The sequence below is a fragment of the Diabrotica undecimpunctata genome, chromosome 7 (assembly GCF_040954645.1).
Source record: "Diabrotica undecimpunctata isolate CICGRU chromosome 7, icDiaUnde3, whole genome shotgun sequence".
Lineage (NCBI taxonomy): Eukaryota > Metazoa > Arthropoda > Insecta > Coleoptera > Chrysomelidae > Diabrotica > Diabrotica undecimpunctata.
In genome coordinates, this window is record NC_092809.1 from 93667257 (window position 1) to 93691002 (window position 23746).

At 32.4% G+C, this 23746-nt stretch overlaps 1 protein-coding gene across 1 annotated transcript in view; it reads right to left on the reverse strand.

Moving 5' to 3' along the window:
• Nucleotides 1–521: 521 nt before the first annotated feature.
• The window catches only part of sli (slit guidance ligand), a 138739-nt gene continuing 115514 nt past the window's right edge, over nt 522–23746 (reverse strand). The window contains exons 26-31 of the mRNA XM_072539113.1: nt 21888–22122; nt 17529–17752; nt 17166–17453; nt 14577–14716; nt 11599–11990; nt 522–10211 (exon numbers count right to left, since the gene is read on the reverse strand). Of these exons, the coding sequence (XP_072395214.1) occupies nt 11904–11990; nt 14577–14716; nt 17166–17453; nt 17529–17752; nt 21888–22122 (974 nt within the window). The 3' untranslated portion in view covers nt 522–10211; nt 11599–11903. The remainder of the gene's footprint in view (nt 10212–11598; nt 11991–14576; nt 14717–17165; nt 17454–17528; nt 17753–21887; nt 22123–23746) is intronic.

Here is a 23746-nt window from a genome sequence, read left to right on the forward strand (position 1 = left end):
ATCATTAAGTCAATAGGAGAAGCAAATCAGTTTTAATCCCCATTGTCCACGTAAAGCAAACATGTCGATTTGGGTACTGGCCATTAGAAATAAAACTTGTTGGCAAACTGTGAAAACTAAGTTCTATTTCATTTTCGCAAGCGGATGAAAGTACCTACATCCTGGAGCCGTTGCCAGTATCTGTCATAGGGTATGACTCTTAGTGTGCAAGTAAAACGTGTGGTGTTAAATGTATTGAACTATCTTCTGAATTCAAAAAATGGTGACAGCTTGACTATTACTGTGGAAAAAGTTTCGAAAATGTGCGGTGTGATTGTTCGCAAAATTTATGACATTCGCGAAGAGGACAAGCAAGTAGAACTGAAACCGGTACAAAAAAGGAAGAAAAACAGTTTTCAGTCCAATTTACGTGAAAATACTTACGATAAGGGAGTGAAATCTGGAATAAGGCGAATTGTCCATGATTTTTTTTTTGAAAACATACCACCAACCATCGACAGCTTAATGAACAGAGTGAAGGATGATAAGGACCTACCAGCTATTTCAAAAACCACATTTCGTAGACTACTAAATGACATGGGTTTTGAATATGGTAAAAGAGGTCGAGATTCGATAATGATATATAAAAAGATATATCCTAGAGACACAAGTACCTCAGACAAATAAAAACATTGAGGAAGAAGGATAATGTAAATCTTGTTTATACCGATGAGTCTTGGACTAACGTCGGTGCTTCAGTCAAAAAGCAGTGGCATAATTATGTGAATCACGTTAAGAAAGTTGAAGAAAAAATGCTTGCGGTGGACAATTTGCAGGAAGGTATTGAACCGGTGATAATTATTATAGGAAATGATTCAGAGGATGAGGACGATTTAGATACGGATTGCAATTAGTATTAATTAACGAGAAATATCCCAGATTTATTGCTTATTTGTTTTTTTAGTACTGTACGTACAGTACATTTCAGTTATGATCTTATGTATTTTAAGTATATTTATCGTGTCATATAAGGTAAACTTCTTCTATTTTTTGTATATACGTACATAAGTGTTTACGAGGTATTAGATATTTTATGTATACAGTCATTTTTTATAGAATGAATTTGTTTGTTTTTGTTTATTCTCTTATTTAACTCAGTTAAATTAATTAGCAAATATTTTTAAACCGAAGCGCGTACGGTTCTGATTTCTCAGTCTATCGCCAAACTACCACACACCTACCACTGTGCCGACATGAGCGGCATCGCTGCGCGTCGTAAGACCAACACTGCATTCTAACTGTGGCTTCTACTATAGTAGGCATCATACAAGTTGACACGAACTATAATGAAACTTGCAATGGAATACTCGAGTTTCTGTAGTATTTTGTATTATTATATTTTGTATATTTAGTAGAATGTTTTGTTTTTTTAAAACTTATTCCCAATGAAAATAGTAATTTTTATAGTGAGTAAATGTTTAAATAATCATATTTTAAGAAAAATATTATTCGTTAAAGAGCTCAAAAGGCAACACCTACATAAAATTAATATTGTACAAATTTACTTTGCTTGACTTAAAACCTATTACTATATAGGGCGATTGAAAAAATCTGAGTAATAAATGGTAACAATGAAGGAATTTCAGAGTTAAATAAATAACGTACCGGCAATAAATATGTGATTACCAATTTCAACTGCCCTACATACATAAATATATACAATTATAAAATGATTTATTCTATAGATACTTATAATAAAAGTTTATTAGGTCGTTAAAATGAAATACCTTCTTTAATGGAAAAGTATTTTAATACTGGGAGCGTTTCTTAGGAAAAATTGGTCAACTCAAGTTTATAGGTAAAAACAATTAGCTTTATTTACTTTAACAATAGTTACCTAACGTATACATTTTTATTCTAACCAATTATAGTGTGATTTTATGTTGCTTTATAAAAAAAAATATCAATTCGATAAAGACATGTACAGCAGAAAAAGGTGACAATGACAGAGTGACAAGCACAAGTTTATTTGACTAACAGGTAATACTATAGCGAATATATGCCGATCATCCATCGCTTCGCTGATCAGAGGAATCAGGTTAATGGAGACGAAAATACGTCATTTTTTGCACCTATGCATCATCTTAGCTGTCATCATAATCCTCCACTCCACCCACCTCAATCCCAACTTTGGAGGCTGTATCATGATGTTAATCATAGTAATCAATGCATTAGGTGTCACTGAGAGTTACAGTTCATACAATACTTTGAATAACATATAAATATAAATAATGGAAAGTAATGTAACAACTGAGAAAGTTGAGAAATTGTGTAGAAATCAACAATACTAAATAGCTGTAAAAATATAATATTACCTTAGTTATACAGGGTGCGGTAGATAAACTACCAATTATAAATATCTCGAGAACTAGAGATAACTGTTTCATGAAAATTGAAATGAAGGGGTTTTGAAGAGTGACCTATTTAATGAAAATATTTTTATCTATTTGATACTTCCGGTTATACCAGAAGTTGCTTATAACTTCGCTTTTTTAATGGGACACCCTGTATATTTTTTAATTTTAGAAATCTTCACATTATTTTGAATATTTTTTGTTAATACTTCCCTATACCTATTGTGTACCGTTTTTAGTTATAATGGTTTTTATAATATGAAAATTACACATTTCTACCATGTATATAAAGCTCAATATCCTATAAAGTAATTTGAATAAAAGTATAAATTCCTTAAAAACTTATTAACCAGGTACAGCATTATCGTTTACAGTGTAAAGTTGGTTTTTTCATTATACCGTGTGCTGTCAAAATTGGCATAAAACCGGCATCCTAAATTTTTGCCTAATTTCTTTTTTTCAAATGGGACACCCTGTATGTGATTGATTATTTTAGAAAATATATTTTTAACTATGGATCTGTATTAGTACATATCTCTTCCAGTTATCGAATAAATTAACTTTATACATTTTCTCACAAAAAGTTTATTTATCAAGTAGCCTATGGAATATTCTGACAAAAATATTAGTTATTGTTAATGTTCAATAGTAACCTTTTTGTATGCCATTGGGTAATAGTTATAAAAATAATTTGCCTAATTTTCTTGACAAGATAATAATGGCTCATTTAGAATATGCAAATGAAGATTTTTTAAATTTAATACTGCAACGTTTTACGGCAAGTAATTGTACCAGCACTGCACGCTTTACATAATAATAAGGCTATAGAGGCTTGGTTTCAACAAGATGGAGCACCGGCTCACAATATTCGAGGAGTCGGCACAATGCTTGATGAAATATTTAGCGATAGACGGATAGCGAATAACGATCCGTTTCTCTGGTCACAAGATCCCGTTGTCACTGTTAGATTATTTGGAGATATGTTAAAAATAAGGTATTCTCTGAACCTGTCACTACTGAGGAAGCTATAATAAATAAAATCCTTCACGTTCTTAACGAAATAGATAAAGAATCAATATCAAGAGATATAATGAAAATCTGATTAAAAGAGTTCATAAATGATTCGATGTTGATGGGTATCATTTTGAATATTTATTACATTAATAAGCTAGTGCCTAGTTTCTTTGATAGCATCTTTTTAATTGTTCAATGTTTAACTTACAATATGAAAGTTGTAAATTAACACAACATAGTTTAGGAAAACAAATTTTTTTTGTGAAAAAATCTATAAAGTTAATTTAGTAAGAAATAAGTATAGGGAATACTAATACAGTATTCCCTATACTAATCGATAGTAAAAAAAATATTTTTCAAAAATAATGAGTTACATATAGGGTGTCCCATATGAAAAAAAAGGAATTAGGCGAAAATTTAGGATGCCGGTTTTATGCCAATTTTGACAGCACCCTGTATATTGAAAAGGGCAACTTTATACTGTAAAAGATCTTGCTGTATCTGGTCGATAAGTTCATAAGGAATTTAAACTTATATTCAAATTGCATTAGAGGATATGGAACTTTATACAATGGTAGAAAAGTGTAATTTTCTTATAAAAACCATTGTAACTCAAAAACGGTTCACAATAGGTATAAAGAAGTATTAACAAAAAATGTTCAAAATAACGTGAATATTTCTAAACTTAAAAAATATACAGGGTTTTCCTTAGAAAAAAACGAAGTTATAAGCAACTTAAGGTATAACCGGAAGTATCAAATAAATGAAAATATTTTCATTAAATAGGTCACCATTCAAAACACCTTCATTCCAATTTTTATGATTGAGTTACCTGTAGGAACTAAATCATAAAGATATCTCTAGATATTTCTAATTGGCCGTTTATCTGTCCTAATAGCCCTGTATAAGAAATCATCTACTATAGCTAACCTGGATTGATTTTTAGCAATAATAAATGCAGACAAATGTCTTGACAATTTCTTCTGAAATAATGAATCATAATGTGAAGCTGTAACTAGGGGGAGACATCCATATTGCTAAAGTCATCAAAGCAGCCAACAAAATTAACAATATAAAAAGAAAAAATTAAAAACCTTGGCAAATCATCAAAAATCCTTTGAACAAAGATTTATTTTCAATTTAATGCTTAAAATTTAAGACAATATTAGGAGTAAATTCTGAAACCCTTTATTGATATTATTCTCTATATTTTCGCTACCGTTTCACACAGCGGTAAGTTAGACCTGAGGTACAGGATGTCTTTTCTTTTTAAAAATGCTACAATATTCTAATGCTAACACACAAGTAAAAAGTTTAAAATAAATTTTTGGATATAAACTGTTTAACTAAATCGATATAAACACTACTAACTAAATACGTATAAAAATAAAATATATTCGACCAAAAGTTTCAAGTAACGCTCCAAAAATATATGATATCGTCGACCATGATTCAATTATTATTGAGTTTTGCTTTGTTCGATATTTCTTCTAATAAGCTATTGCATGTATGTAAATAAAATGAATGTTTTCTTGGGATAAATTTAAAAATGAATGATATATGTGTATATATAAAACAGACTGGAAATTAAATGGAACGTGAGATGATTGTATTTGATTGTTTAAACGACTATTAAACATCGAAAATGTTTATATTTCCAATAAGCAAAGCATATTTCATACTATATTGGATCAGAATATGTTGAAGGATTGAAGCATTGTGGAAAAAGATGATTGAGAATGGCAACGTGATATTTTGGTATAAAATATACAATATAAGTCTCAAAAATTATTCTGTTTCAAATAGAGTTCTGTAAAATGCCATTACAAACACGTAAAATCCTGATTAGATACTGTACACATATATAACCTAGAAGGCAATGTTCTACAAGCAAATAGCATAATGTTATAAGAAATATCTAAAGAAATAGATTGTTATAGCTAACAAAAGTTTCCAACTCCAAAACTCTAAAAATGATTACACTTAAAAATTAAACCAGCTAGGAGAAATATAATTTAGTCACTTCCCTGTAAATGATAACTAAGTAGAATATCAGGAATTACCAGATAAAGTGGCAAAAAATTGAATAAGAGTAGTATTTATGGAATCTGAACTCTATGAAAAAAGAGATGGAGTTGTTGAAACAAAAACACGTTTAATGTGCACAAAACAAGCAGCTGATCTTTAGAAATCCAACGCAGAGATCAACAGGGCATATTATTACAGATAAAAATCAAGAAATTTGAACATCGACCAAATACATAGAAGAACTCTTTAATGATAATAGGTCTAAACAACATCCATCCTACATATGTAATGACCACTTACCAATCACATCAGATGAAGTGAAAAAAGCAATATCACAACTAAGATGGCAAAGCTCCTGGAACCGACCTAACAAAAATATTTAATAGCATATATTTATACGGATATATACCAATAATATGGCTGAGTCGACATTTATTGCTTTACCAAAGGAAACAAAATCCGTATCCTGCAATGATTTCCGGATCATCAGCTTAATGAGCCATATTTTAAAGCTATTTCTAAAAATCATACATCAAAGAATATATAGACTGTGAGAAGAAAAATCAGCCGTACACAGTTTGATTTTCGAAATGCAGTGGGTACGAGAGATGTTCTTTAGCATACAAGTAAATTCAACGATGTAGAGATGTGAATTGCGATATATATACATGCTTCATTGATTACCATAAAGCATTTGATACAGTAAAACACGACAAGCTGATGGAGATATTATCAAATATTGGAATAAACACATGTGGTGTAAGAATTATTAGCAATCTTTATTGGAATCAAACATCGTCTCTCCGTACAGAGGCAGGAGAATCCGATCATATAAAAATCAAACGTGGAGTCCGACAGGGTTGTATACTATCGCACCTGCTATTCAACATATATATTCTGAGAAAATCTTTCAAGACGCAGTAGATAATGTTGAAGCCGGAATTCGAATTAACGAAGAGTGTATCAATAACATCAGATACGCAGACCACCCGGTGGTATAAGCTGACAGTTATCAACCCCTTTAGGAGTTAATGAATAGAATCGCTGAAGTAAGTCAAAGATATGGACTTTCACTACATATTAACTTACACTAAACATACACGTACCTTGGTACGAACGTCAATGAAAATTGGGACCATACCCTAGAAATAAAATGTAGGATAGGGAAAGCAAGGTCTACATTTCAAAAAATGACTAAGCTATTAAAATGTTATGATTTATCAATACCCAAAAAATCAGGTTACTACGATGTTATATCTTTCCTACACTGTTGTACGGAGTTAAGTCGTGGACTCTCATAGATGCTACCAGCAAGAAAACGGAGCTTTCGAAATGTCAGGACGTTAGAAAAATCAGGACGTCCTATTACGAATAAAAAAAAAGAAAAAGAGCTGTTAACCATTCCCTCAACCAGTAATAACAACATTGGGGATCTGGTTGAAAACGGCATTTTTTTTGTTGTATCCATGTTACTGATCTAAAACAGTTAATTACTGAGTTAAGTGATGAAAATTGTCAAGCTCTTGTTGTTGCAAAATAAACTATTACCTCAACAACTAACATTTATTCAGATAATCAGAAACTATTCTATGGATCAAGTAGCTATTGCAGAAATGAAAAACGGGAAGGCACCAGGGTATGACAAAATAACAAGAGAAATGATGAAAAAATTGGACAAAATGCAACCGAGTTATTACTAAAGATATTTATTGCCATCTGGAGAGAAGAACAGATACCAATTGATTGACAGAAGGCCCAGAAGAGTAATAGAACAGATGATTGCAACAACTACAGAGGAATAACATTCTTAATGTGCATATTTACTTATCTTTATTAATAATAATATACTAAGAGAACAAGGCAAAACGATAATTAAAATATGCTCTCTGATATCATTATGAAATATGATTCAGTGTTTTACACGATAAACCTAACCTAATTTTTAATCTTGCTTTTTGTAAGATTCAAGGGTAAACGCCGCTAGTCACAATTCTAACATCATCAGGGGGTGTTATTATTTTAACATTATTATTACAGTCTGTTTCGGGTTTTTATTAACTATTAATATTATTTGTCATTTCGGGTTTCTTTTCGTTAATTACTTAATAATAAAACTAAAATTAATCACAATCGGGGTATTAAACAATATTACTATTTAGGACCGACATACAGTTATTTGAAGTTATTTCTCTAAACATGCAATTTTTATATAAATATAATGTATATAAATAATTATTGTATATATAATTCAGGATATAGATTGTTTCATAGGTTAAGTATATCAATAAATATTTTGAAAGTTTACAATATTTGACAACCAACTAAATATTCCGTGAAAATAATAAAAATCTAAAAATCAGTACCTAGTCGTTGTTAGTGTAAGCTCCTGGACTAATGTAGAAAAGAACAATTATTTATTTTTAGGTTGTGTTACTTCTTGTCCAGCTGTTTTTTTTTAGAGGAAAATGTTTGTTAATATTCTTAGGCTGATTGTTTAATAAACTCTTTACCAATCGACCGTCGGGTTGTTTTATTTAACAGTCATAATGAATAATCTTTATAAATATAGGTATTGCGATATACGTTTATCTATTTACCAAAACATCGATTATTAACAATAATTATAATATTACAGTCCATTTGCCCAAGTTTGACATTATTGAGAGCCAAGTTCCTTCGTAAATATATGGAAAATATTAATAGTATGATCCTAGAGATTTTGTTTTTTTTTATTGGTCGAAATATGAATTTATTCAAAGGAAATTAAAACAATTTTCTAGGAAGACAATAGTGTTAAAAGTGTACTTAGGTAAATCAGAAGGGTATGATGGTAAACGTTTTATAATATTGTTCACGCTGGTTCTTCGAAATGATTTGTTACTGAAGCAAGTTTTTATCATTTTGCTCAAAATTTAAAGTAGCTGATTATCATGGGGAAATGAACAATGAAATTTTTACTAAATGGATAAGTGAACAAGTAATTCCCAATTTAGAAGAGCTATTATTAATTGTGATAAAAAATGCTCCATATTACAATGTTCTTTTCAGAAAATCAACTTTCCACTGTTTTAACTAGAATGGACATTATTACCTGGTTGAAAGCAAACAAGATCAAGTAAGATGCAAAACTCTCAAAACCTTAATTATTACTAATTGCAAAAATGATCAGAGAAGGGAATGTTTATATAGTTGATGAGCTATTAACAGAACAAGGCTATGAAATGTTGAGACTTCCTTCTTATCACTGCGAATTCCAAGCTATTGAGTTAATTTGGGCAAACTGCAAGTCATATTACAATAAGTATATTGGTAGAGATGGACATTCTGACAGTGGTGTTTTAATTATGTGGAAAGGGGCACTAAACCAATTTAACAGAGAAATTTGGGAAAAATTTGTGCTACATACTCATGAAATTTTTAAAAATTGGTATATCCGTCAAAAAAATTAGGTTAACGTTAACATTCAACCAATCATAATATGAGTTAGATTCTGACCTATGAATCTGTTAAAAAATTGATATCAACTAAACAAAATATATTAGCGCCATATGTCATTTACAAGAAGTTAAGATTAGTACAATGTAAACTGTCAATTGTATTCACTTTCGGAAAAAAATAAAGTTAGTCTTAACTGTATACTCGACTGGTGCGTTTCGTTTATAAGTTTTAACAGAATATTACAAATATTTATAGGACTATTCCTATAAATTCATAATATGTCACGTAGAACCTAAATATCTCTGAGGGCAAAAGTTCTGCTAACTTGAGGATTCGTTAGTATTAAGAATATTTTTTTAAGCAACTTAAAATTTATTTTTTTCATTTTTGACAAATATTTTTAGATATAAAAAAACAGTTCTTTTTGTTTAAAAATTGAAGTGTTTACGAATTAACTTCAGGCAATGTCCAAATTCATTTTCCAGGCAAATAGCAAAATAGTCCAGCATATCGCAATTTATGCTCTATCCAGACCGCTTTTCAATTTGCAAACACTCACTAAATACGAAAATAATGAATTTTTATTTAGCAGTGCATGTACAAAGGACCAAACACAATATATATTTAGGGCTTTGTAAATATGATATGATATAAATGTTGTAGCGGACAAAAATCCAAAATTTGTAATTGTTTTTGTAGCGTAATGACTTCCTCATCACTTACAAAAATTTGTAGCCATTTTTGTAGGTTAATTATTAGAAGTGATTTCCTTATTCACTGTTATACAATTTATTGTTTTTCTGTCAAATAATTGACTAAATTCTCCAAGTATTATTGTTATTCTGTAAATCATTTGTAGATCAATACAATATTAGTAACGTACATAAAATTTTAGGAAACATGAGACCACTCACTTGCTAACAACTTTAAATGCCAAATAAAATTAAAAATAACGTGAAAATGATAATCAAAATATATACATAGAATATAACTCAAACCTAGATAAGGACCAAACAAAAATTTGTTTATTTAGATTTGTTTTCTACATACATATTAATTTAAAATGAATTTTAGCGCTTAACCCATGAAACAATCGTGCAAAAATTCGAACACTTCGAATAAAGGATGTCTTCTTTCTTTAATTTTTAAATATTAAATTTGAAATATCCTAAAATCAGGGGGGCGCAATACTACCACCATTGCATCTGTTCTACGTGCATGTGCATTCGTTGCTTGATCCACAGGATGGCTAAGTATACGAAAGACGTTATTGTAACGAAGTAAAGGAACGCTGACAGCATGCAACCAGTGCCGTGTTCATTGAAATCTTTCGCATATCTGAAACAATAGAATTTGTTTTAATATTAATTTTAATTATTTAAATTTATAAAATAATAAAAATATGAGTTGGCCTCTACACACTTACTTTCTAGTGTAAAGTAAGTTGCATAAGGTTCGCGCGCTCATGAAAGCTTTGATATACAGGGTGGTCCTTAAGTAATTGTACAAACGAAAACCGTAAATTCTACACTTTAAAATATTACGATTTAAGCCAACTTGCTTTAATAAAATGTTGATATTAAGAAAGATACAGGGTGTTAAAGTGGAAATTTAAAATTCTATTTTTCGCTATAACTTTCATGTTTGTAAAGATTTATGCATAAAAATTTACAACTGGTTACTTTTAAATATGAGAAATTATAATTTGATGCACACTTTGATGTAGCTAATTTTTTTTCGATTTTTTTTTCTTTTAGTTTTTGTCTATCGTATTTCTTTGTAATGGAAGGCTTTTTGATTGTCTTTAATTTTAGGTTACCTAACCTAACCTAACCTAAATATTATAAAAACTATCGAAAACATCTACCAAAACAAAATAAAATGAAAGTCAGAATAGATATACAACTTAGAGAACCTATAGAAATAGGCAGCGGAATAAGACAAGGCGATTCATTGAGCCCCATGCTCTTCAATTTGATCATGGATGAAATCATCAAAAACGTTAACAACGGAATAGGATACAGAATGGGAATCAAACAAATAAAAATACTCTGTTACGCAGACGACACAATAAGAAATACTTATGAATTTTTTCAAAATTTTTGAAGGGGGTTTGTACATATTACAGAGTGATCATGTAGAAATTTTACGACAGCAGCATGCCGCAGTAGAGCCATCTCTAGGATTAAAAACAAATTGATTAAGTGTGCAGATAAGGGAGATGTTCTGAGTTGGCACACTACACTACAAAATGGGTTGCTTAACCTTAACACTTATTTTTTTTTCAGGGTTCTTCAGTTGTGCGATGTCTATTTTATTTCACTTTTTCTCTTGTAATATTCGGAAATCTTTTTAGTTTGATAATTCAAACTCCATAAACCTCCAACATGGAATACTTAAATAACGTAAGAAATTTACAAACCAAAAAGGATATTTCACTAATGAAAAGAGGTGTTAATACAAGTTTCTGGTATTATTTAGTATAGGTGAAGGCTATCCGCCCAAAAAAGCCTTTTACTGAAAACCACCACTATAATAAAAAAGGTTAAGAGTCTTAAAGGGTGAGAAGGGAAGGAAGAAACGCTAGTAGAACGTATATTCTATTTATCTTTCAACATACTTTTTTAAAGACCTAAAGTCTCTGGAATTAAAAAAAAAATACTTTTATTATCAGATTTTTTGGTGCTACCGTATACTCAGTTTGTAATACAAAAAAAAATCATACCTGGCTGCTTTTTTTCCTTCAAAGGAACTATCGTAACTTTGTACGACTAATCCATCGTAATCTTTCTGTGGATCTAATGGTGCATCATTTTGAATATTCTTCACATTATTTTGATTTTTCTCGTTATCGTAATAGAACGTTAACTTGTAAGGTTGATTAGTTGCTGGTTCGGGTTCGAAGTCTTGCGTCATGGGGGCGTGAACTGGTTGATTTTCTTCGTCGTCCACGTATAGAGTCTCTGTTTGGGGCGTTGCTATAAATAATGATGATTGGGCGTTAGAATTGTGATTAGCGGCGTCTGTCAGTCAGTAGCATTTCTTGGTGCAGGCGCATTTACGCACGATATCAATGTCTTTGGTATATCGAGTGCCGTCATTGCAGATGAGACGTACCTAAAACAATAAAAAATAAAATAATACCTATTTAAACACAGAGCAGCATTCTATAACAATTATTAGACATCATTATATTAAATAAAAATATAATGATGTTGATCATTATATTATGTGAAACATCTTTTTTTCCACATTAGACAACGCATTTTGCAAGGCCTGTTCCAAAATCGTAAGTTACATTCATTTTCGCATTTCTTGTCTTAAATGAGGAACTCACAAACAAAAACGTCGCGTCTCACAAAACAAATTTTTCAGGAAAGGGTATTTTTATTGGACAAATCCGCTTTTACTTATATAAAGACGAACATACAGAGAAGCATTAAAATAAAAAAAAAATGATCAAATTGTAGACAATTCTGCTTTTGTTCTTTAGCTCCTCGTATGAAAGTTACTTCCTTTTTGACGCTTAAACATTTTTTTTCTTCTATAGATTTTCTGTGGGAAGAAGTTTCAAGTCGACCTACATTAAAAAACTGCGACTCACAAGTTGGCACAAGTAGGACCCGTTAAGCAGTCGATTGATACATCTCTTCAAAATATTCAAGATAAAAATGGATACAAAAAAAAGAAAAATGTTTGTTTATTCAATACCTGTGTAAAGTTACCAGCAAACATTCCGTTAAAAAATTGCGAAGTACACAATTTAGGTAATTTTTGCAAAAATATTGTAACGTCAATATTCCTAATGCGCACTAAGAAAGGGCAATGTGAATGTATCATATGACGGAGTAATTGAGGAAATTAAAGTTTTTTTAAGCGATACAAACTTTTAGTCTATTTATTTCTTTCAGGTTGTAGAACGTTGAGAATAAGAAAGGTAATCCGACAAGGGTCAGTTTTCTTGTGAAAGCATGAAGCAGGCAGTGTATGTAGTTCTAGTCGGAATTAGAGGTACAAATCTGTTTTGCATTAAACTGCAGAAGAGTTTGGTTTAAAATTTCAAACTTTACAAAGGTGTGTTGTTAAACAGAAAGCTAAGATATTCGTCTGGCTACAGGTGTAGAAAAAATTTCAATAATAAAGAAGAACTATCTTTATTGGACTATATCACTATTTGTTCTAAGATGTGCTATGAAAAATCAACAAAAGATTTTCGTGCGCTGGCCTTTAAGATGGCCCAAGCCAATAATATAGCAGTTCCTGAGAGCTGGACTATAAATAAAAAAACAGGTATTGACTGGATGTAGGGTCATCCAGTTTAGGGGTTTAAAGCGCCATCTACAGTTGCAGATACACGTCCAGAAGCATGCAGTGCGTCGAGAACTACATCTTTCAACAAATATAATGTTGGTATTTTCTTCCACAACTTAAAGTCTCTGTATGACCGTTCATACTGTTTTTCTGATGTAATGCGCATCTACAATTTAGATGAGACTACAACAACTATTCATAAACAAAACGAAAGTACTGGCACCTAAGGGCAGTAAGCAGGAAAGCAAATGTACCTACCAGTGGTGAAAGAGGAGTGTTCGTTACCACATACTGTATAGTACGCACCTTTGGAAATAGTTTATCTCCGGCAATGATTTTCCCAAGCAAAAATTTCAAAGAGCGCATGATCAGTGGTGCTCCTCCAGTGACTCTGGGATTGGCCACAAGCACTGGTTGGATGAATAGAGAGGCATTTGTTAAAGTTGTGGAGCACTTTATAAAACACAGTGGGTTCACAAAGGAGAACTCTATGTGTGTTATATTTGACAACCATGAAAGTCATTTGACTGTTCCAACATTAAACTTTGCTACCTCCTCACTGCAGTAACAAACTGCAACCACTTGATGTGGCTGTATATTAGGCATTTAAGGCACACTACAATGCTGCTGTTGATTCATGGCTTTTACACCACCCAGGCACACCATTATCAATTTACCAGGTTGCAGAGTATGTTGGAGCTGATAATGAAAAGGCGCTTACATCGGCTAATATCACATTTGGTTTTAAAAAATGTGGAATTTTTCCATATGATTCCATATGATAGTTAAAAATTCACAGAAGATGACTTCCTTATGAGCTAAGTAAGTGACAGATGTTAACAGCAACCTACTCAGAATTATTTATAAGGAAGAAAGATAACCATTAACGTCCACAGTTCCTATTGTCAGGTGCACAGGTTTGTTTGGCGCTGTTTAAGAGGATGTTGATGAATCGCATATTAACACTCAACATATTCCAAGCCCTATAAGCTGTCAAACAGCTCGAAAATTTGTCAGTCCCCACATTTCGAAGAATTTTCCAAAAGCAGATTTTCTTGCTGGTGCTTGCAGTTTACTTCAAGCGCCAGCAAGAAGCGTTACTACCTGACTTGACAATGGCAAGTTCGAGCTTGCCGAAACGTCGTCAAAATAATGGTTTTTCTCAAAACCAAAATTATTCAAGGCGGAGACAAACCCGAAAAACCACAGAAAGCACATACCATAGCTCCCGCAGAAATTTTAAGTGTCATATATATATATATATATATATATATATATATATATATATATATATATATATATATATATATATATATATGTATATGTATATACATGCGTATATTTTGGTAATGTTATGACACATATTCTATATAAAACTAGAGATGATCTTACCTTCCGCCTCTTACTCTTCCTAGCGTGACAGCAGCTCGAACCGCAAGTACCAATACATTTGGCCATTTTTAAAGGCTTTCTTGATCTGCATCCATGTTCCGTATAATGTTCGCGAACTTGTTCTTTTCTACAAGTTGGAGCTGTAAACATAACAGGAATATAAGACGCATCTTATGATTTTTATCGAATGAATGAAATTTTATCGTCGAATATAAAACTAATAAACCATTATTATTTTGCTAAGTTTCTTTATACAAAATTTTTGACTATAAAAAACCCGTTACTAAAACTAAAAAGATAAGTAGACTTATATGGCGATATACATTACAATTCTTAATTCGTTTTAGTAAAAGAAACATGAGATTTTCAATACAATATTGAAAGTTACCAGCAATAGTATCAAGTGAAATTCACAGAAGCAGAATCTAACTTAAGTAATGTCATTAGTATCTGGCTTATGCTGATTATGAGCTAAGCATAGGAAGCTACAGTATATTCAAAATAAAAATGCACTGGGACTAAACAAAATCACGCTTAGACACGTAAGAAGCCGTGGGCGTACGGTGTCGCTTTCCTATTAAATTATTAAAACTTAGTAAGTTTCTACTTGTTTTAGCGAGATTGGCTTAGCAGTGGACTAAGTAGGACTAAGGGAGAGCGGGCCTTAGGCAACATCGTTATTCAGGGCCTATTTGTCAGTTATGACACACACTTACGGTTGGTAATTTGGTTTCATAGCACATAGTATTATGTCGTTCTATTTAATTATCGGATTTCAAGAAAAAAGAAGAAATAATATATGTACAAAAATTTAATAAACGGAATTTATTAAAACAAACAATAGGTAATACTTAAACAAATATACCCAGATTAATTAGTTATATTGCCTTTTTTCTCACTTTTAATTTTGCAAACTTGTCAAATAGTTTGTCATAATTAATAGAGTTATTTAATAACTCTATTTTGATATAAAATAGTGACAAACTATTTAATTTTTCTTGACCTAACGTGGATCTTAAAAAAATTTTATTCTGACCATTACTGAGAATAATCTTTCACTGGTTGCATTTCTTATTGGAAGGGTAAAATAAAATCTAAGAATCGTGTTTAAATTTGGGAATGTTGAAACTATACTATTTTCCTGAATAAAAGGCAGCATGTATATAGGCGAAATAATATTTTTTTTACTTATAAAAGTCTTAAATTGTAATACTACATTTTTCAGTTCTGTTAGGTTTGAATCTAGATCATAACATTTTAATTCCTCTATCAATGAATCACATATTAAAACTGTGTATTAAGGCATTTTTTTTTGTTGAAGAGACTTGTTTGAAGCATTTATTCTCTCTAAAACCGTTTCCCATATAGAAAGTAACAATACATACTCAAATGTATCAATTTTTTATGTTAAGCGGAAGTTTCGGACTCTGATAATGGTTTTTTTTGTCTTTGTTTAAGAAAAAATGACGTAATTTCTTCATAATTTTCCTTTAAGTATTTCCCAGCATCGCATCGGAAGGAGCAGCCCATCTATTTTCACAAATACACAAGTTAAATACTCAAGTGTTTGCTCTTACAAAAGTCCATTTCCAGAGGAACAGCGAAAGATATGGATTGTTGCAACTAATTTTTCAAGGAAAATTAGAAGGAAAGCGGGGACCATTAGAGCGGAGGATTTCCTGGCTGATTTCATCTTTGTTATTCTTCTGATCATAAAATATAAATAAATAAATTCAAGTCTGTACAATTCTCTGGCACACGCACTTGCTACAACATTAACACCGAGTCAACAGTCGTCCAACTAAGCTTATGCTACGATGTCTGTTAATATAGTTTATGAGGTAGGTATGTACGTTTACATACTGTTAAAATCATGATTTGTGAGTGCTCCCCGTAACTTTTATAATGTATTGTTTTTTTTTATTCTTAATGCATCTTTATTGTGTATTTAGTGTAGAAGGTTTCAACATACTGCCAAAACAACTAATAAAATTAGCAAAAAATATGAGGTTAGAAATAATGGAATAAAATAACCATAAATAACATATTTATACAGAGCAAAAGTAAACCTTATAGAACAGACCAGTAATATTTAAAAGTAAAAATAAAGAACTTAAGAAAACTAGAATTTAATGAAATCGACAACTATGTATATACATTAGGTACAATAATTTACAAATAAAATAAAAGAATCAGTAAAAGTTGATCCAAGATCAACTATTAAGAAATAGTTAATACGAAATGATTAATTACGACCGCAAGAGTATATATTAAGGAGTTATTAAGTATAAAAAGAATATATATATATATATATATATATATATATATATATATATATATATATATATATATTATATATATATATATATATATATATATATATATATTATATATATATATATATATATATATATATATATATAATTATTAATTAACAAACACTAATATCTATAATATCTAGTAATAAAGGTAGAATACCTGATACCAAGTCTACTATAAACTAATTTTTCCAACACCAATATTTCTCTTCGATAGAGCTTAGAAGGTTCTTAGCTAAAGCAGAAAGTTAGTAAAATTCCATATACTTACACTCTTCCTCACCTTGCTCGCAGTATTTCCCCTTAAAACCAGCTCGACATTTGCAAACATACTCTCCGTTTCTGGTAGCTACACATTTGCTATCGTGCTTACAGTGATTACTAAGGCAAGGGTCTGGCGGACTGGCTGGTTCTTCGACCATTCCATCCATTTCGTCTTCTTGTTCATCTTCTTCGCGATCTTGATCGACAATTCCGCAGCCAGGTTGGACTTTCTGTTGAGTCTGGGCGTTGCCAAAATCTACCGGTTTGTGGTTTATCCATACTTCTTTCATACAACCTAAAAGGCGCATCATAAAAAATTAGAAAAGAATGTTCTAAGCATTCTTAAGTTTTACACCTACAAATAACTCACCATGAAAACTCGTAAGGTTTCTCAAATGCCATTGAGTAAAGGCGTCGTGGCCAGCTTCTGGAGGAATTCCTCCCAAATACATGGGTGTAGTTAGTCTTAAATAATCTTTCGAGCCGTCGTTTATAATACTTCTTGCTAAACCTCTATCAACTCTTAATGTGAAGTTCTTCTTTATAGCTATAAGTTCAGCAATGTGGTATTCCCCGTCGGCAACCATTTCAAAACTAAAAATAAAAAATCTATTATAAACTCTTGTAACTATAAAAAACTTTTCAGACTCAGCGGTCCATATTCAGTAAACTTTGAAGTACTTACTAAAAAGTAAGCACTTACTACTGAAAATTACATACTTAAAAGTATTAAAAAAAACGACAAGATGTCGATGAATATAGATTTATCTATCTGTATGTAGTATGTCCCTACTCTAAACAGCACTCACATCAATTTTGATCTGCAATAGACAGCCAACTGCCAGGAACAAAAACTATAAGCTGTTGTAATTATGTTATATTAGTAATTAAATGATATAAATTCGCATCTTATTAAGTTCGGAAAATACTCGAAACCCTGAAGAACAGAAAAGCAGCAGGTAAAGATGTGATACCAAACGAATTACTAAAATATTGTGGAGAGCAGCAATGACAGAACAATTAACAACATTAATTAATAAAATTATAAAACACAATAAAATACCGGAAAAATGTAGAATGAGCGAACTAATTCTACTATTCAAAAAAGGAGATAACAAACAGCCAGAAAACTACTAGCCAGAGGTATAAACTTATTAAATACTACGCTAAAACTTGCAACTAAAATTTTACCGATGCTAATAAATCAGAGGATAAGTTTAGCAGATGAACAACAGGGTTTTCGTAAAGGAAGATCGTGTACAGATGCAATATTCGTTATAAAGCAAATTACTGAGAAATCACTAGGGTATAATAGACCAGCATTTCTGTATCTGATTGACCTAAAGAAAGCGTTTGACAGAGTAAGACTCAAAGATGTAATCTTTGATTACACAAGAAACAAGACTCGACACAGCTACAACGCAAAGGCTACTGGAAACGGCAGAGATACGAGCACTGATCAGAATTACAGGAAATACGCTGAGAGATCAAAAGAGAAGACATTAAAAGAAAATGTAACGTACAGTGTATAAATGAATGGACACAAAATAGAAAAAAGAATGGGATAACCACATAAGCAGAATGGAGGAGACCCGTGTCGTCAAAATAGAAATAGATAAGTTACCAATCGGCAAAAGAAGTATTGGACGACCCGCAAAAGATGGAGTGACGACCTTCCATAGAGGTATTAATCCGCCAATGAACAAACAGAATTGGTTATAAGGAGAAAGAAAAAGAAAGAAGAAATTCGCATTTTAAAACTTGATAACATTGTTGAAAAGTTTATACAAGAATAAAAATGAAAATAATTTCGTCATAGTAGAAAATTAAATTGTATATTAAGAGGACAAGGTAAAACTAAAACTTTTCCATTCCCATTTTTTTGCTTGACTATAGTAGATATAAGCAGTTAGTTTGCTTTGTTTTTACCCATAGTTTTGTATTAGTTATTCTATTGGGCCAGTATATTTTCAGATTTTTTCCTAAATATTTGTTTACAAAAGTTTGAATTTTTTAGCTGTAACTTCATCCTGTTTCCATGTTTCTGTTCCGTAAAGTAGTATAGTTGTATAGTAGTTTTGAAGCAACTACAGTACGGTCGCGTTAATCCGAACCCAAGGTGGTCCGAACGACGCTGTAGTCAGAATCCCCCACGATTGAATCGACATGAATCAACATAACGAACATCGGTTTTTTACTTTCCTTGCCCACCTACATATTACATATTTAGTTCTGTTAGTGCTATCGTATCACGATGGCTCCACGTAAACACGTGATTTTGACTATCGAACTAAAGACCAAAATTCTCAAGTTGATACAGCAAGGAACTAGCTACAGTTTCATTTCAAAACAATTCGGTATTGGCAAATCTACCATTACGGACATTATTTAGGAGAATTTTGAAGATACCATGGACCGATCATATTACGAACGAAATGGTGTTGTACAGAATGGGAAGAGACAGAGAACTTTTGACCACCATTAAAAGGTAAAAGACAGCATATTTGGGACACATACTTAGAAATGATAAGTAGGAGTTATCGCAGCTGATTATGAAGGGTAAAATCGAAGGAAAAATTGGTCCTGAAAAACATTCGCGACTGGACCAGGTTAAACACACAGACGCTCTTATGTAAAGCAGAAGATAGAGACGAATTTGCAATGGTTATAGCAACCTTCATTAGTTGAGACGGCACAGAAGAAGAAAAACAAAGAAAAGATCGAAAAAATCGTCAGCGAAACGGAAAGCGGTCCAGGGAAGAGAAAAACCATCAAACCTCCGAATATCCGTGGTTCCTACAACAGTGGAGAAAGCATGTTCTGGTGAGGTTGTGTGAAAAAGCCCGTCATTTCCATCGTGAAATGTTCACCAAATCACCAAGCTTTTACCGCATGTAAGGGTTGGTTCAACAACTTCAAAAGACGTCATGGAGTAAGGTACCTCAAAATTACTAGTGAGAAACTTTCGAGTAATGCCAATGGAATCGAACCCTTCCGAACTGCATTTTAAGAACTTGTGATTAAAAACAATTTGACACCTGAGCAAATTTAAAATGAAGATGAAGGTGGGTTATTTTGGCCTTATTATTTAACATGCCTTGTGTAAATGCTTCAGGGACTCACAAACTTCGTTTGCTTATTGTGGGGACGGCTAACAAGCCTCGTGCAATAAAATCTGTTGATCTTCCTGTATGGTATCCAGGGCAGAAAAGTGCATGGGTGACAAGAGATTTGTTCTTAAGTTGGTTCAAAACTGTATTCGTCCCTGATGTTCGTCGTCATCTGGCACGTGTGAACCTCCCTCAGGAGGCAGTGCTGCTGCTGGACAACTGCCTGGTCATTCATCCGCTGAGGAACTTCGTAGTGAAGATGAGACACGACCACGACAGCTACGATTCAACCAATGGACCAGAATGTCATCCAGAACACAAAACTGCGCTATCGAAAAGCTTTACTCTCCAACATTCTTGTTGACGAGCCAAGTGGAACGGATCTGGTAATAGCTTTAAAAAAAGTTAATGTCAAGGACGTTGTTTTCAATTTGGCAAATTGTTAGTCATCCATTGCACAACGTTTGATTCAACTGCCTTGGAAAAACTTGAGCCCAAACTTAGTGGCTGTTGAAGACTCTTCATCCAACGAAAAAGACATCATTTTAAGCCCCCTAGTCGCTCAGCTGGTTCAAGATAACACGACAATATTTACTGAATCTGAGGTTCGAGAATGGGCATCAGGTGGCGGCTGTGACAAAGAAATTGATACCCAAGAAAAGCTCACGGATGAAGAAATTATAAGAGCCATTCAAAATAAAGAAACAAAAGAGAAGGATGATGAACCACCTGCTTCAAAAACTTCTGCTGCTAAAGCTGTTAAACCCCTGAACACGGCCATCAGTTGGGCAGAAGACAACCTCAACAACAGCCAGGAGATTATGGTGCTGAGGCCTGAGGCGTATAAGACTGGCGTCCAGAAAAAAATTACAGATTTTTTTACTGCTCCCCAATGACATTTATATAGATAATATGTATTAATTAAATATATTGTATATATATATATATATATATATATATATATATATATATATTACATATATATATATTTCTTCTCCTAATAAAAAGTCATAGGAAATCCGAATGATGCGATGATTCGGATTACCTATGCTGCCGAACAAAAGCCAGTCCGAAAGACAATCCGAACAACCTGTTTCCCCAATTGCGTTCGGATTAACGCGACCGTACTGTATACTATAACAATTTTCAATTAAAGGTGATTCATCTACAATTTGAACTGAGAGCTAACGGCAACAATGTTAAATATCAGAAGTAAATTCTTACCGGCACTTACTGGGGTCTTTTTTATTATGTATGCTTCGCCAATGGGGATAAGTGACAAGTAAGTTGGTTCCATAAAATTTGCCACCGTAACAATATATACGAGTAAATAGTTAAACAAGTTCGTTGAATACTTTGAAAGTTTTGTAGATGGAGGGATAATATCTTTTATCCCTCCATCAAGATTTAAATTAATTTAAATGGGAATACATGATTGGAGAGAAGATTTAATAGACGAAATAGATGTATGTGCCACTTATGAAGGATGTTAAGCTACAGAGAGAGATAGAGAGAAGGGGAAGATACAAATAAAAAATTAGGAGGAGTTTACGATCAAAAAGTAAGTTGATTTTAAACCATTTATATTTCCTGTACAAATAAACGTCTAATATAATTACCTGTACATCGTAGATACTGGATAGTTCCCAATATCATAGCTAACACGTATTCTTCCATTGAAAAGTTCTACTGCCAAATGTTCCTGATGACCGTCATAAAGTAGTATTCCATTTTCTTGTTTAGTTGCAAAAATAATTGTAACGTTTGCTTCTGGTTTGGTTCGTAGTGGTTCCAATTCGACATAAGATGTATTATGGACAAAGCTAAGACTCGTAAGATATTCGCATCGTTTTCCTAAAAACATAGACAAATAGTTTATAGAAACATATATGTATTTTGAAGGTGTGCATATAATTTTTAAAATATACGAAAAGTATTGATATACTCTGTTCACTAAATCTAGTCCCAACTGTCTAGTAAATTTAGTAATTGACTTTGTTCTACGTTGGACAAATTTTGTCTTTGATTGAAACTGTTTGGAAGTTACTATGAAACCAACCACACGTGTTCATAGCTAATATTAATTTTAACTTGAAGTAAAAAATTATTCACATGAAGTTTATTAATAAAATAAAACTACATTAATCAAAACATTCATTACTTTTGATTATACTTTTCTTATACTTCTATTAAAACTTTTATTAAAGAAGTCTGCAGCAGCAAGTTTATTTCAGCTATTAATAAGGTACGGTAGAATCTTTTGTATTGCATATTTTCGACAATGACTGTGTCAAAATAATCCGAAGCTAAGTGAACCGAATATAACTCTGATTTACTTGTTAAGTCATCGAAAAAAAAATCTGAATTAGAATGGTTTGCATAATAATAAAGTCATACGGTGTGATTGTAGCCACTCCCAGAGAATAGTTTATATAGTGGAACTTTTTTACAACATTTTATTACAGCAATATTTATTATTACTGCTGAATTTAGGATAAAAAAAATTAAGAAATAAAATATATCATGTATCTGTATCTGTAAAGTAGGGAGGGCGAGTTAAGTTTCACAGCACTTATGCCACAATTGACCCCTTGTGCATCCTCCCAGGGAGCTGTCCTATCCTCTTATGTGGGAAGGTGTGGGTTAGGACTCACCGAACGCGTACTCTCGTATTAACGATAACTCCAGGCATTCACATAGGACATGCTCTACAGTTTCGTCTTCTCGTTCACACTTCCTACATACAGGTGTGTCTGCTAGCCTCAGTGTGTGGAGATGTTTGCTTAGTTGACAATGACCAGTTAAAAAACCAACTGCCAAACGTAGGTTTTTCCTGGTCATTCCCAAGTACTTCTTTGATGTTGACTCTTCAAGGTTACTTAGTGTTACCCTGACAAGTTTACATCCTTGCCCTTCTTCCCATCTTTTTACGGTTTGCGTATGGGAGTGACATTTGACAATTTCCGCGATTGTTGTAGTTGATCAACCAAAAAAATTCCCAGGTCCTAAGAGTCTTAGGCCTGCCGCCTTCCTAGATAATTGGTTAGCAATGCGGTTGCCTTTATTCCTATTGTGTCCTTTAACCCACCTCAGGATGATGGTATTACCATCCGAAGTTTGAGTTAGTGCTTGTCTGCTATCTATGCAGATCATTATAGTTTTCCCTGCTATACCTTTTTGGGTTATCTCTTTTGCGGCTATGGAGATACCAGTCAGTTCTGTCTAAACTACCCTGGCATTTTTGCCTATACCCTACTTTATTCTTAGGTTCAGTGATCTGGAGTATATCCCGCATCCTGAGCCTTCTTTCATTTTGGAGCCATCGGTGTATATGCAATAGGCATTTGCCACGTTTATCTCCATATACAGTCTTGTTTCAATTTTGTAGGGTTTGTTAAAGACAAACTTTGGTTCAATTGAGTCGCAGCCTACCTGTAGCAGTGGTAGTGCATCCAGCTCTCCCCGCCAGAAACGAGTT